Raw genomic sequence first — 15084 nt, forward strand, 5'->3', positions numbered from 1 at the left:
TGTGTGTATGAATGTGTGTATGAGTGTGTGAGTGTGTGTGTGTGTGTGTGAGTGTGAGTGTGTGTATGAGTGTGTGTGAGTGTGTGTATGAGTGTGTGTGAGTGTGTGTATGAGTGTGTGTGTGTATGAATGTGTGTATGAGTGTGTGTGAGTGTGAGTGTGTGTGTGTGAGTGTGAGTGTGTGTATGAGTGTGTGTGTGTGTATGAGTGTGTGTGTGTGTATGAATGTGTGTATGAGTGTGAGTGTGTGTGTGTATGAGTGTGTGAGTGTGTGTGTGAGTGTGTGTGTGTATGAGTGTGTATGTGTGTATGAGTGTGTGTGAGTGTGTGTATGAGTGTGTGTGTGTGTATGAATGTGTGTGTGTGTGTGTGTGTGTGTGTGTGTGTGTGTAACGGTTTGGATTTGTTGTGGCGGTTTTCCATGAGGGGAAAGCCGACAGCAACCCCCTGGGAGACGCGGATGAATTCCTCCGTGGTCTCTCCCATCCCCTTTCCTGGGCCGGGCACCCTATGGGGAGCCTGGAAGGCTCCTCTTGGGAACTTTCCGGTTGTTCTCTCCTGGCATTACCGCTCCTTCCCTGGTTTTGTCACTTGGAAACATGTATTAATGTAGGAATTATTTGTTTTCAATGAGAGTAAAAATGCTGGAGCTTGAAAGACAGTATAAAATAGTTCCAGACAGGCAGGAAGGTCAAAAAAACATTAAAGTACTGATGTATTATGTTCTGTTTTTGTAGAATTCTCTCTTCCCGAGCGTGTACAGCAAGTTTCTGACGTGTGTGTTATTTTCGGGGTTTTCATATGTAATCCCAGGGCTTAGTCTTGCGAAGCCGCATTGTTCATGTCAGGTTCGTGAGAAAAGTCAGGAAGCCCGGGAGAGCTGGGGGAGAGCTGGGGGTGCGAGGCGGGGATGGGGAGCAGGGCAGGGAGGGAGGGTTGGGGTAGGGTGGCGGTGATGAGGCCCTTTCTGAGGTTGTAGTTGTGGCTTTTTAGGCTTAGACGCTTGTAGATTTTGTGGTTGTCTTGCATTCAGACTGTAGTTTGTATACACTGAGCAAGGGTGAAGATTGGGTGTTTTATCTCATGGACAAATGATTCATGAAATTGGGGGCCATTTGGTTCATAGCCTTAAACTAGACCAGGCTCTGAGTTTCTTCACTGTGAGGATGGATGCCTGAGGGTGGGAGCAGTCCCGTGTTTACAAGAGGGGAGGGTGTGTGGAGCTCTGAGAGTTCAGTCCTGGGATGCTCAGGTGTTCCCCCCCCCCCCCCCCACACACACATACACACACTGACCAACTCAATAGAGGTTTTGTCTCAACTGGGGTTGTCTAAGCTCCAAATCTGGTGTTGACACAGAAAAACTCGAATTTGTAGAAAAATTTAGAGTTTATTAGAATTTATTTGGTCTAAATACAGGATAGGCCTTGAAGCAAAATCTCAAAATGAGGCAGGCTAGTAAGCCAGGGCAAACAGAATAGGGAGACTGAGCAGATCGTTAAGCAAGCAGTTTGTAGCCATCTAGTAAATCCCATCTTCCCTAAACCAAGGGCACTTAAGAGTAAATGGTTTACAGTTCTCCCCAGCTGGAGGATGAATAGCTTAAATCACCCCCTACTCAGGGAGAGACAGCAGATGTCCAGGGACAGACAGATGAAGCTAAGGGAACACATCTCATTTTGGCGCATCAACATAAAGATGATGAATATTCTATTGATCCTTCACTAAGACCGCTTTCCCCCCAAACTCCCAGCCTTTAAAAACCAAGGACCCAGCACGCAGCTCTCCCTCCCAGGAGCACACATGTCCAGGCCTGTCCCTTCCCCCTCTTCTTCCAAACTCTAAGGGTGTCTATCCGGCAGCTGGTCCCCTTTTCTCTGACTTCTTAGGGAGCCAAAGCAGCCCGGCCTAGGCTCATTTCCCCGCCTCGTTAGTCCCTCTCCTGTTACTTCTGTCCTAGGCCCTTCCTTGTTTCACTGTCCCCAGCTTTATTTTTTTCATTTTTAAATATTTGTTATTGTGGATAGTATTGCATATATCTTCCACCGCCCTCCCCCAGCTTTAATAAACGTTCCCTATAAATCATCTGGACTCTTATTGTCTTTTCTGCATGGAGGCAAGAACCCACACACAGTACCAGCCGGCCCCGTGCAGACCTGTTCAAACAAAAAGACTGAGAAAAGGCTCCTGAGAGCATTTTAAGTTTGCAGTTCTTTAAAAAAAAAAAAAAAAAAAAAAAGTATATATATATATATATATATATATATATATATATATATATATATATATATATAAAATTGACTTTTTACAGAGAGGAAGAGAGAGGGATAGAGAGTTAGAAACATCAACGAGAATCATTGGTCAGCTGCCTCCCCCCACTGGGGATGTGCCCGCAACCAAGGTACATGCCCTTGACCGGAATCGAACCTGGGACCTTTCAGTCCGAAGGCCGACGCTCTATCCACTGAGCCAAACCGGTTTCGGCCAGTTTGCAGTTGTTTTAAAACTTTTGGCATTAAAGAGGAAACACAGAAGATTCGGTGAAGGTGAAAGATGGCAAGGAAAGGGCTGGATGACAGGACACGGATACCAATCACGTGCTCCTTTGAGGTTTGCTAAGGCTCAGGGTCTGAAAAAGACAGATGACTTTCTCGCATTTCAAAGGTGCGATTAGAGCAGCGGGCAGGACTTGCTAAAGGCAGCGGGTAAACAAGCATTGTGGTGGGATATGTGAGGCCCGAGGCTGGATGACCCTTCCTGACCTGCAGTTCGGAGTCTGTGATCAGATCGCTCTTCGCCCTGGGAGGTGCCTTCCCTCACTGAGCTGTGTCAGGTTTATGACAGAACCCTTTTCATTCTCACTGACGTTCAATCTTCTTCACTTCACCGGGCTTTTTCTTTTGAATTCTAGGGAAGCAGAATTCCTGCTATATTTGGATTCCAACATCAAGTTTCTTTTCTTTTTCTCGTTGAATATTGCAGTTCTTTTCTAGTTTACCTTAGCACTGGGGCTTTTTTTTTTTTTTTTTTTTTTTTTTTAAATATATTTTATTGATTTTTGTACAGAGAGGAAGGGAGAGAGATAGAGAGTTAGAAACCTCAATGAGAGAGAGTCATCGATCAGTTGCCTCTTGCACACCCCCTACCGGGGATATGCCCGCAACCAAGGTACATGCCCTTGACCGGAATCGAACCCGGGTCCCTTCAGTCCCCAAGCCGACGCTCTATCCATTGAGCTAAACCGGTCCTGGCATCACTTGGGCTTTTTAATAGGTAAGTTAATAGAGAGACACTATGTAAGGCAAGAAAGTTCTGTAATTAATGGAATTTTGGTTCTCTTTAGGCAAGAGATCCAAAAGATGTGAGGTGGGTGTCTCGGGTGCTTTTTCCTTTTTCTTTTCTTTTCTTTTTTTTTGTGTGTGTGTCATCATTTTTATGTTTCTTTCTCTAGGGAAGTTTGACAGTTAAAGGGACATATGGTTATGGATAGGGACAGGCCGGTGGTGTGTGTGGATTCTTGACTTTGTGCAGGAAAGATGTCACAACATGAGTCCAGGTGATTTTGAGGGGATGTTTACTAAAGCTGGGGACACTGAAACGAAGGAAGGGCTTAGGGTAGCAGAAGCAGAGGAGAAAGGCCAGGCGGAGCTCTGCCTTGGCTGTCTAGAAACATTATAGGAGAGCAGCGGCCAAGGCTGCCTTAGCCTACCGGGAACAGAGAAAGGAAGGCCTTGAGACGGGATCAGGGGGTAAGCACCCCTGGTTGCAAGTCTTGTGAGGAACCTTGGAGTTGAGGGGGAAGTAAAAAGTTCATGCCAGAGAAGGGGCAGGGGCATGCTCCAGAGCAGTGCTTCTCAGCCTTTCTCATGCGGCAGCCCTTTATTTTTATTTTTATTTATTTTTTTAATACATATTTTATTGATTTTTTTTACAGAGAGGAAGGGAGAGGGATAGAGAGCTAGAAACATCGATGAGAGAGAAACATCGACCAGCTGCCTCCTGCACACCCCCCACTGGGGATGTGCCCGCAACCAAGGTACATGCCCTTGATCGGAATCGAACCCGGGACCCTTGAGTCCGCAGGCCGACACTCTATCCACTAAGCCAAACTGGTTTCGGCAATGCCGCAGCCCTTTAATACAGTTCCTCATGTTGTGGTGACCCCCAACCATAAAATTATTTTCGTTGCTACTTCATAACTGTCATTTTGCTACTGTTCATGAATCGTAATGTAAATATCTGTGCTTTCTGACGGTCGAGACCCACAGGTTGAGAACCGCTAGCACAGATATTTATATTACGATTCATTAACAGTAGCAAAGTGACAGTTATGAAGTAGCAATGAAAATAATTTTATGGTTGGGGCTCACCACAACATGAGGAACTATGTTAGAGGGTCGAGGCATTAGGAAGGCTGAGAATCACTGCTCTGGAGTGAGCCCACACTGGGTCTTTGTCTTTTTAAAATCTTTTTTGCTGCAGGTGAGAATCTTAGGGGCGTGTTTCAGCAGGATATTCATCATCTTTCCATGTACATTTAAAAATATATATATATATTTTATTGATTTTTTACAGATAGGAAGGGAGAGAGATAGAGAGCTAGAAACGTCTACGAGAGAGAAACATCGACCAGCTGCCTCCTGCACACCCCCTACTGGGGATGTGCCCCCAACCCAGGTACATGCCCTTGACCGGAATCGAACCTGGGACCTTTCAGTCCGCAGACCCACGCTCTATCCACTGAGCCAAACCGGTTTCGGCTCTATGTACATTTTTTTAATATGCTGATGCATCAGAATGAGTGTACAGGGAAGTTTGGAATTCTTTGGTCTGTTTTACTTTTATTTTGGGTCTGCCTGGCTTTAATGGGGTTTTGTTATTTGTTCCCCTGGCTTCATTTGTCCTTGGGGTTAGCTGGTACAAATGGCATTGATTGGGTGTTTGTCCTCTATCTCCCTGATGGGGTTATTTAAGCTGTGTATTCTCTGGTTAGGAATGGGAGGTAGAAACCATTTGCTTTCAGGTGTTCTTGGTCGGAGGAAGATAAGGTCTTGTGATTCACAAGCTGGCTCTAAGTTTTTCAAGTTGTTTGGCCCTGTTTAATTTTCCTGTCTCAGTTTCCCTATTCTGCTTGCCCAGGAATTTTCCCAGCTTCTTACTATGCTGCCACAGGACTGATCCTAAAGCAAACGCGTTCCTATTTTAATGGATGTGCGGAAAAGCAATTGCATTTCTGTAGTCCTTGATATTCGGAAAACACCTCTGAACATGGAAATCTTTGGAATTTCTAGTTCATTTCAGGGGAGGGGTTTAATTAGAAATCCTGAATGTATTGTAATAATATGTGCCGAGCCAGCTCAGCCAGGTTCAGTGAGCCTGAGAGGGGGCTGTGAAGGATTGAGAAAAGACAGACCAGAGGAAAAAGCTGGGTCTGGGTTGGGGTGTGTGGCCTCAGGTCCCCCAGCACTGGGGCGGGGGAGGGGGAGGAGGGGAGGGTTTTGAGGAGGGGCACCGCCTCAGGTCCCTCAGTGCAGCCTCAGGTCCCCCGACCCAGGTCCCCAAACCTGCGCACAGGGTCAGGTGCCCCAACGCTGGGGCAGGGGTCGCGACCGTAGGTCCCCAGGCCCCATTTACATATTAGCTCTGGATTATATAGGATTATATAGGATTCCAGATTCAATTTTGTGTCCAGTAAGCAGTTCGTTCAGATTGTCTGCGTCATTCTGATTCTTCTTGAAGGATTGTATGTTTCTTAGAATTTATCTTTTTATTTTAGGTTGTCCAGCTTATTGGTCTATCGTTCATAGTACACGCTTTGTGTTTCTATTAATGTTGTTTTAACTTCTCTTCCATTTCTGATTGTATTTTGGGGGCCCTGTCTCTTTGTCTGTCTCTCTCGATCTGTCTTTACATAAATCCCACTAAGGGTTTATCAGTTTTGTTTATCTTTTCAAAGAACCAGTTCTTGGTTTCATTGATTTCCCCCCCCCCGATTTTTTTTAGTCTTGATTTCTGCTCTGATCTTTACTATTTTCTTCCTTCCACTACAGTGGGCGTTAGTTGTTCCTTTTGTAATTCTTTGTTGTTTAGATTGTTTATTTGAAATTTTCCTTGTTTTTGAGGGCCTTTATAGCTATCAACTTGCCTTTTAGAACTACATTAGCTTTGTTTCATAGATTTTGGAATATTGTATTTCCATTTCCATTTGTCTTAATATATATTTTTATATATTCTTAATAGCATGTTTTTTTGCCTTCACATATTTGTGCTTTCTCTAGGCTTTTCTTCTTCTTCTTGTAATTGATTTCTAATTTTATAATGTGTGGTCAGAAAAGATGCTTGATATGATTTTAGTTTTCTTAAATTTATTGAGACTAGTTTTGTGGACTAATGTGATCTAATTTGTAGAATGTTTCATGTGCATTGGACTTGAATGTGTGTTCTGCTGTCTATAGGTGGGATATTCTGCAGTATCTATTAAATCCACCTGTATAAAATGTCATTTTGAGCCAAGTTTTTTTATTCTTTTTATTTTGTGTCTGGATGATTTATCCATTGATTTAAATGGGGTATTGGAAGTCCCATCCTATTATTATTATTATAGTACCTATATCTTCTATCATATCTATTAATTTTTGCTTTATATTTAGTGCTACTACTAGAAGCCCAGTGCACAAAATTGATGCACTGGGGGGGGGGGGGCTTGTCCCTCAGCCCAGCCTGCACCCTCTTCAATCTGGGACCCCTTGAGGGATGTCCAACTGCCGATTTAGGCCCAATCCCACATCAGACATCCCTCTCACAGTCCGGGACTGCTGGCTCCCAAGCGCTCACCTGCCTGCCAGCCTGATCACCACCTAACCATTCCCCTGATCCATACCTAACTGCTCCTCTGCCGGCATGATTGCCCCCAACTGCCCTCCCCTGCTGGCCCAGTCACCCCCAACTGCCCTCCCCTGCTGGCCTGGTTGCTCCTCACTGCCCTCCCCCATTGGCCTGGTCACTCCCAACTGCCAGCCTGGTCGTCCTCAACTGCCCTCCCCTACAAGCCTGGTTGCCCCCAACTGCCCTCTCCTGCTGGCCCGGTCACCCCTAAGTGCCCTTCCTAACTGTCAGCCTGGTTGCCCCCAATTGCCATCCCCTGCTGGCCCAGTTACCCCTAACTGCCCTCCCTGCCGGACTGGTCACCCCTAATTGCCCTTCCCTGGTCTGATCACCCACAACTGCACTCCCCTGCCGGCTATCTTGTGGTGGCCATCTTTGACCACATGGGGGCGGCCATCTTGTACAAGGATGGGAGGGTCAATTTGCATATTACTTCTTTATTATATATAGGTTGTTGGGTGCATAGATTTGTACAGTATTATATGTTTGATCTTTTTATTTTTATGTAATGTCTTTTGTCTCTTGTTATGGTTTTAATTTAAAGTCTTTTTTTGTCTTGCTACCTTAGCTTTCTTTTCATTTTCATTTGTATGACATACCTTTTCCATCCTACATTGTAGTCTATGTCTTTATGTCTGAAATTAGTCTTTGTAGGTAGCATATGAATATGTCTTGTTTTTTTACTATCCCTTTAGTCACCCTAAATCTTTATTGGAGCATTTTGTTCAATTTCCATTTCAAGTAATTATTGATAGGCACATGTACTTATTGCCATTGTATTAACTGTTATTTTTTTGTTCTTGTAGTTGTTCTTTTTGTATTTCATTTTTGGCTTTTTTATTTTGGGCATTGGTAAATTTCTGTAATGTTATATTTGGATACATTTCTCTTTAAATTTTTTGTGTGTCTATTATATATTTTTTGGTTGTGGTTACCATGAGCTTCATTTATAACAACTTATGTTTAAAGTTGTCCATTTTGAGTTAATGGCTGCCTCAGTTGAATCATTCTAAAAATACTACACTTATTACACTTTCTCTACATCTTGCATTTATAATGGCATGTTTTATGTTTTTGTCCATTGTTTCTTAATTATTTTATATAATCTTGATTTTACTACTATTGTCTTTAACCATCATACTAGTTTTGCAGTTAGCTAGTCTACTACTTTTACTAAATGTTTATTTACTTTTACTAGTGAGGTGTTTTTTTTTTCCTAACTGGGAAATTTTTTTTTTATCTCTCCTTTAATTCTGAATGATTACCTTATTGGGTGAAGTATACTTGTTTGATTGTGTTTTTCCTTTGACATTTTTGTTAAAATATATATTTTTTATTGATTTCAGAGAGGAAAGGAGAGGGAGAGAGAGAAAGAAATATCAGTGAGGGGAGAGAATCATTGATTGGCTGCCTCTTGCACGCCCCCTACTGGGAATTGAGCCTGCAGCCCCGGGCATGTGCCCTTGACCAGAATTGAACTCAGGACCCTTCAGTCCACAGGCTGATGCTCTATCCACTGGGTCAAACCAGTTAGGGCTTCTTTTACCTTTTTAAATATGTCATGCTATTATATATTTTCTGGACTGCAAAGCTTCTTCTGAAAAATTGGCTGATATTTCATATGGGTATTTAGCTTTATATTTAGCTACTTTTCTCTTGCTGCCAAAAAGTAATAATTTTTCAAAACCAAAAATCTAAAAATTGCTACAGGGGGAAAACATCCCAAATATTTCACAAAATGCTCCTTGCTTTCTGAAGATTTTACGATGTAATCATTAACCAGTCTGTTACTTTAATCTTAAATGGCCAATGAAGACAAACAGTTCTGAGACTGTTCTTCCACCACTGGTTAAGACTAGGTGGCAGGTTACTGGGGATCATATTTATTTAGCCTTCTGAAACCTCAGGGCAGTCTTGGTGATTGCCAGTCCCAGTTGCCTTCTTGTCCACTGCTTTTCTGACACCCACGGCAGCTGTCTGTCTCATGTCATGTCAGTTCACTCTCCTAATACCAGGACCCTTCAGTACCTCTGCTGCTGCTGGTGCTGCATCTCCTGCAACAGAGATTCTGACCCCCTGGTTAGTGGGGACCACAGTCATAGCCTGTCCGTGCCATAGCAAAGGGACTAACTCACACTGGACTCAAGCCTCAGGCCCTTAAGTTCTATATAGCAATCATTGCCTAGGCGAGGCCTCTAATCCTGATAGCACTGCTTTGAGGCCCTCTGAAGGGAAAGTTTAATGGGTACCATGCTAGAGAGACTGCACATTCATTCCTCTGATGCTTTTATAGTGACCTAAGATATAAAACAGGTAAGGACTTGAGCAAAAGAACAAAAGGAAAAGGGCATTGAAAGTGGTTCAGAATTTGACTTACTTGGAAATTCAAAATATACAGAAAGAGCCGAAACCAGTTTGGCTCAGTGGATAGAGCGTTGGCCTGCGGACTGAAAGGTCCCAGGTTCGATTCCAGTCAAGGGCATGTACCTTGGTTGCGGGCACATCCCCAGTAGGGGGTGTGCAAGAGGCAGCTAAACGATGATTCTTTCTCATTGATGTTTCTAACTCTCTATCCCTCTCTCTTCCTCTCTGTAAAAAAAAAAAAAATTCAATAAAAAAAAAAAATATATATATATATATATGTATATATATAAAGAATTAAAAAAAATTAAAGGTCACTCTTTGGACTTTGAGTCTCTCTGGAAATAATTTCAGATTGTTAACCATTACCTGTAATGCAGTGATATGCAACCTTTCATGCAATTCTCATGTAATTTGGTTTCAAGTTACAGTTATACCTGGAATCTCAATAAATTAAAGCAAGGTACGCCCTGATCTGAGGAGGATTGCTGAAATAATATAGAGAAAGGGGTATACTTCACGTAAAAATGAAAAATCTGCCTTGACTCAAGGTCATAGCACCCATTCTCCAAAAATATCCATGGTCATGAGGAAAGCTCTGATCCAAGAATCATTTGTTAAAATTAATTAAATTAAGACTTCACCACTTCCAAATTGGCTTTACAAAATTTGACTTTATGGTCTTTGCCACTTAGTAATGTTAGTTAATGTTCTTAATTAAAAAGGGCCTTCAAGAATTGAAAACTGTAATAAAGAAAAGCTTTTATTATAGAAAGGACGTTTCTTTGATCAGGTCATAAAATAAATGATAGGAGATGATAGAATCATATGTAACCTTCTTATAAGTGGATTATAGACTTTTAGGCTGACAACTTCACAAACTTTACTCTGTACGTAAATGAATTGTTTTAGGACTCAGTGACCTTTGAGGACGTGGCTGTGAACTTCACTCTGGAGGAGTGGGCCTTACTGAAGTCTTCACAGAAGAAACTCTACAGAGATGTGATGAGGGAAACCTTCAGGAACCTGGCCTCCATAGGTAAGGACGATGAGTTCCTTCCACTTGCTCAATGAGAGCTCAGGTTTCTTTGTTTTTCAGAGCGGGAGGAAGAGGGAGAGAGAGAGGGAAACATCAGTGGTTTCTCTCCTGCAGGCCCTACACTGAAGTTTGAGCCTGAAACCCAGGCATGTGCTTTAACTGGGAATCGAACCATAACCTCCTGGTTCATACACTGAGTGGCCAAATTATTATGATCTCTGAATGCATAATAATGTGGCCACTCACTGTATATCCTATATAATAAAAGGCTAATATGCAAATTGTCCCCTCAATCAGGAATTTGACCAACAGGCAGGCTGCCCAACTGCCCATATCCCCTCCCCCCCTGGCCAGCCTAGCTGGACCCTACCCATGCATGAATTCATGCACCAGGCTATGGAGAAGGGCGGGGGGGAATTTAGATTATTATGCGTTCAGAGATTATTGTGCATTCAGAGATCATAATAATCTGGCCACTCAGTGTCGGTTGATGTTTAACCACTGAGCCACACCAGCCAGGCACAAGTGTTTTTACCCATCAGCATTTTCTAAGATGTGTCATTTGGGACGGGATGACATTGACAAATAGTTACAGTTTATCATAGAAATAGAATGTATTAATTTTTAAATAATTTCTAATACTTTGAAATTATTTTTCTGGGTCTGCTTCTTTAGGTAACAAATGGGAAGATCATGACATCAAAGATCAGTACAAATACCCGAAGAGAAAACAAAGGTGAGTCACACAAGAGAATGCAGTGTCTCATGTAAAAAAAACATTGAAATTTTAAAAAGAAGCAACCAAAGTAATAGCTTTTTTAAATGTATTACATCTTTTTTTTTTCTCAATATATTTTATTGATGTTTTTACAGAGAGTAAGGGAGAGAGAGGGATAGAGAGCTAGAAACATCGATGAGAGAGAAACATTGACCAGCTGCCTCCTGCACACCCCCCACTGGGGATGTGCCCGCAACCAATGTACAAGCCCTTGACCGGAATTGAACCTGGGACCTTACAGTCCACAGATCGATGCTCTACCACTGAGCCAAACCAGTTTTGGCAAATGTATTACATCTTAGATGTTCACCAAATTGCTTTCTTATATCTGATATAAATGATCAGTGTTTGCAAAAATACTAGTAGATTAGGAAATAGCATTATTAAACCCTGTATATAAATATCACTTTTTCATTAATAGCAAGGGTAAACTTGTCTTGCAGAGCCTTCAGTGTATTAAACTTTAAACAACTCTGGCAAAACATAAAACCTACACTTTCAGTATAAATCATACTAATATACTTCAAATATTTTACTGATCAATACAAAGTCTCTAATACAATGGCTTTCAAACTTCCTAATGCCGTGACCCTTTATACAGTTCCTCATGTTGTGGTGACCCCAACCATAAAATTATTTTCATTGCTACTTCATAACTGTAATTTTGCTACTGTTATGAATCATAATGCAAATATCTGTGTTTTCTGCTGGTCTTAGGCGACCCTTGTGAAAGGATCGTTCGACCCCCAAAGGGGTCGTGACCCACAGATTGAGAACCGCTGCTCTAATAAAAATTCATTCATGATGTGCTTCTTGTTTTTTACAGAAGTCATATGTTGGAGAGAATCTGTGAAGGGAAAATGGTTAGTCCATGTGGGGAAAACATCAGCCTTGTTCCTGATTTCAGTCTGAGGAAGAAACCTCTCCCGGGAGGAACACCGTGTGAATGCGGAATGTTTGACAAAGCCTTCACGGATCATTCATCCCAGAGTGGTCACACCAGCTGTCACACCGGACAAAACTTCTCTGGGTATCAGGGATGTGGAGCGAAGCCATATAAATGTAACGTATGTGGGAAAGCCTTTAGTTATCTCCAGTGCTTTGAAAATCATGAAAGAACTCACTGTGGAGAGAAACCCTATAAGTGTAAGGAATGTGGGAAAACCTTTATGTGGCTCAAAATCCTTCAAAAACACATGACCAAACATAGTGCAGACGCTCCTTATCATGGTAAGGTGTGTACCAAACCCTTTAGTTCCTCAGCTTCCCTTCAAGCAGGTGAGAGGACCCACTCTGGAGAAAAGGCCTATCAATGTGAAAAATGTAGTAAAACGTTCAGGCATCCCAGCCAACTTCACGTACATGGAAGGACTCACAGTGCAGAGAAACCGTATGAGTGTAGGATATGTGGGAAGACCTTCAAATATTTCAAATCCTTAGAACCACACAAAATGACTCACACAGCAGAAAAACCCTATGCATGTAAGGAATGTGGAAGAGCATTCAGACATTCCAGCTCCTTAGAAATACACCAAAGGTTTCACACTGGAGAGAAGTCCTATGAGTGTAAACACTGTGGGAAAGCTTTCAGTTATCACAGCTCCCTTAAAGGACACATGAAAATGCACACGGGAAATACTCCTTATCAGTGTAAGGAATGTGGGAAAGTATTCACTCTTGTCAGGTCCTATCGAAATCACGAGAGGTACCACACTGGAGCGAAGACCTATCAGTGTGAAAAATGTAGCAAGGCGTTCATGTACCCTAGTTGTCTTCGAAGACACGAGAGAACTCACACTGAAGAGAAACCTTATGAATGTAGGATATGTGGAAAGTCCTTCAAATATTTCAGGTCCTTAGAACCACACAAAATGACTCATACAGGAGAAAAACCCTACGAATGTAAGGAATGTGGAAGAGCATTCAGATACTACAGCTCCTTAGAAATACACAAGAAGTTCCACACTGGAGAGAAGTCCTATGAATGTCAACACTGTGGGAAAGCCTATAGCTATCCCAGCTCCCTCAAGGGACACATGAAAATGCACACTGGAAACACACCTTACCAATGTAAGGAATGTGGGAAGGCATTCACTTGCCTTAGTTTGTTACAAAGACATGAAAGAACTCACACTGGAGAGAAACCCTATGAATGTAAGCAATGTGGTAAAACCTATAAAGATCACAATAACTTACAAACACACGAAAGAAATCATACCGGAGAGAAACCCTTTAAATGTAAGGAATGTAGAAAAGCCTTCAATTGTAACAAAAATCTTCAGTTACACGTGAAAAGGCACAATGGAAACAAACCCTATAAATGTGAAGAATGTGGGAAAGCCTTTGTTGATGGCTCATCTTTACGAAGGCATAAGAGGATTCACGAATAAAACCTAGTGAATGTAGCCCTAACTGATTTGGCTCAGTAGATAGAGTGTCAGCCTGTGGACTGTAGGGTCCCAGGTTAAATTCCGGCCAAGGGCATAAGTCCGGGGTTGCCAGCTTGGTCCCCAGTAGGGGGTGTGTGTAGAAGGCAGCCAATCAAGAATGTAAATAGTGTGGGAAAGACCAGTTATTCCTCTTCTTTCTGGAGGCATTAGAGGACTCATTGGATAAAACCATGAAGGCAAAGAGTGTGAGAAAGGTTTCATTGGTCTCTGTATATTTTTTAAATATATTTTTATTTATTTCAGAGGGGAAGGGAGAGAGAGACAGAAACATCGATGATGAGAGAGAATCATTGATCGGCTGCCTCCTGCATGTCCCACATTGGGGGTCCAGCCTGCAATCCGGGCATATGCCCTGACTGGGAATCAACCTATGATCTCCTGGTTCACAGATTGATGCTCAAACACAGTTACTCTGGCTGGGATGGACCCACATCTTTATATTTGAAAATTCTCACTGAAAGGAATAGAAATGTAAATAACCTGATAAGGCTTGATGTAAATTAATTTATGTATAATGTTCTGGAAAATGTTCAAGGTTAAAGAGTTGTTTTGAAAATTGTAAATATTTTTGTTTACCAAGTTTAAGTGTGTTTTTAGGATGTAGATTTTTAATATTGTTGAACCTTGAACAACTCAAGGATTAAGGACACCAACTGCCCACATACTCCAAAATCCTTGTAGAACTTAAGCCATCCTTCATATGGTTTCCCAACCACACATTGAAATGGCAGTTCATCTTTTTTAAAAAAAGTGTTTATATTGCTGCTTAAAAGTGGATACTTGCAGTTCAAACCTATATTGTTCAAGGGTGAACTGTAATTTCTTTTAGAAATGAATGTTACAATGAGGTAATTCTGGGACATGATTTTCTAGAATATTACATATTAATAACATGATTTTTTTTATTAAGTCAGTAATATTATCTATTAACTTTTTGAGGCCCATTAGATCCAAATTGTGTGAATTCCAGTGTATTTATAAAATGGAAATAGTTTCTTATTTAAATTATGTTTTATTTGTTTTATTGTTCAGATGGCATTTAAAAATTAAAATTCAATATTTTTTTATTTTGGTATTTGGATTTTTAAAAAAATATATTTTATTGACTTTTTACAGAGAGGAAGGAAGAGGGATAGAGAGTTAGAAACATCGATCAGCTGCCTCCTGCATACCCCCTATTGAGGGTGTGCCCACAACCAAGGTACATGTCCTTGACCAGAATTGAACCTGGGACCCTTCATACCCTGGCTCCCTATCCACTGAGCCAAACTGGTTAGGGCGGTATTTGGATTTTTTACTGGCCTTGTGAAATTTGATGGATATTCTTAGTGTATATTATGCAAACAATGCTTTTTTTGACGGAGGGTGTGGGAAGAGGACAGAGGTGATGGGTATAAGAGCTTTTTCTTCATGTTCCTTAGCAATAAACAGTGGGAGTAAATATTTATGTGTGTCAATTTTATGAAAGAATGTATTTCCATGTGAATTGTTACATTGTTATTTGATCTGTGCTCTTATTCCTGATTGGTATGTTAGATATATTTTGATTTAAGAGGAGAGACCTGTGATATG

The 15084-nt window shown here is 41.6% G+C and overlaps 1 protein-coding gene across 1 annotated transcript in view; it reads left to right on the forward strand.

Annotated features, from left to right (window-relative positions):
- LOC118731233 (zinc finger protein 709) overlaps positions 1 to 14253 on the forward strand; it is a 15755-nt gene extending 1502 nt beyond the window's left edge. The window contains exons 2-5 of the mRNA XM_036459649.2: positions 10158 to 10284; positions 10960 to 11020; positions 11889 to 13464; positions 13612 to 14253. Of these exons, the coding sequence (XP_036315542.2) occupies positions 10158 to 10284; positions 10960 to 11020; positions 11889 to 13452 (1752 nt within the window). The 3' untranslated portion in view covers positions 13453 to 13464; positions 13612 to 14253. The remainder of the gene's footprint in view (positions 1 to 10157; positions 10285 to 10959; positions 11021 to 11888; positions 13465 to 13611) is intronic.
- Positions 14254 to 15084: the final 831 nt, after the last annotated feature.

This window comes from Pipistrellus kuhlii, unplaced genomic scaffold (assembly GCF_014108245.1).
Source record: "Pipistrellus kuhlii isolate mPipKuh1 unplaced genomic scaffold, mPipKuh1.p scaffold_m20_p_30, whole genome shotgun sequence".
Classification (NCBI taxonomy): Eukaryota; Metazoa; Chordata; class Mammalia; order Chiroptera; family Vespertilionidae; genus Pipistrellus; species Pipistrellus kuhlii.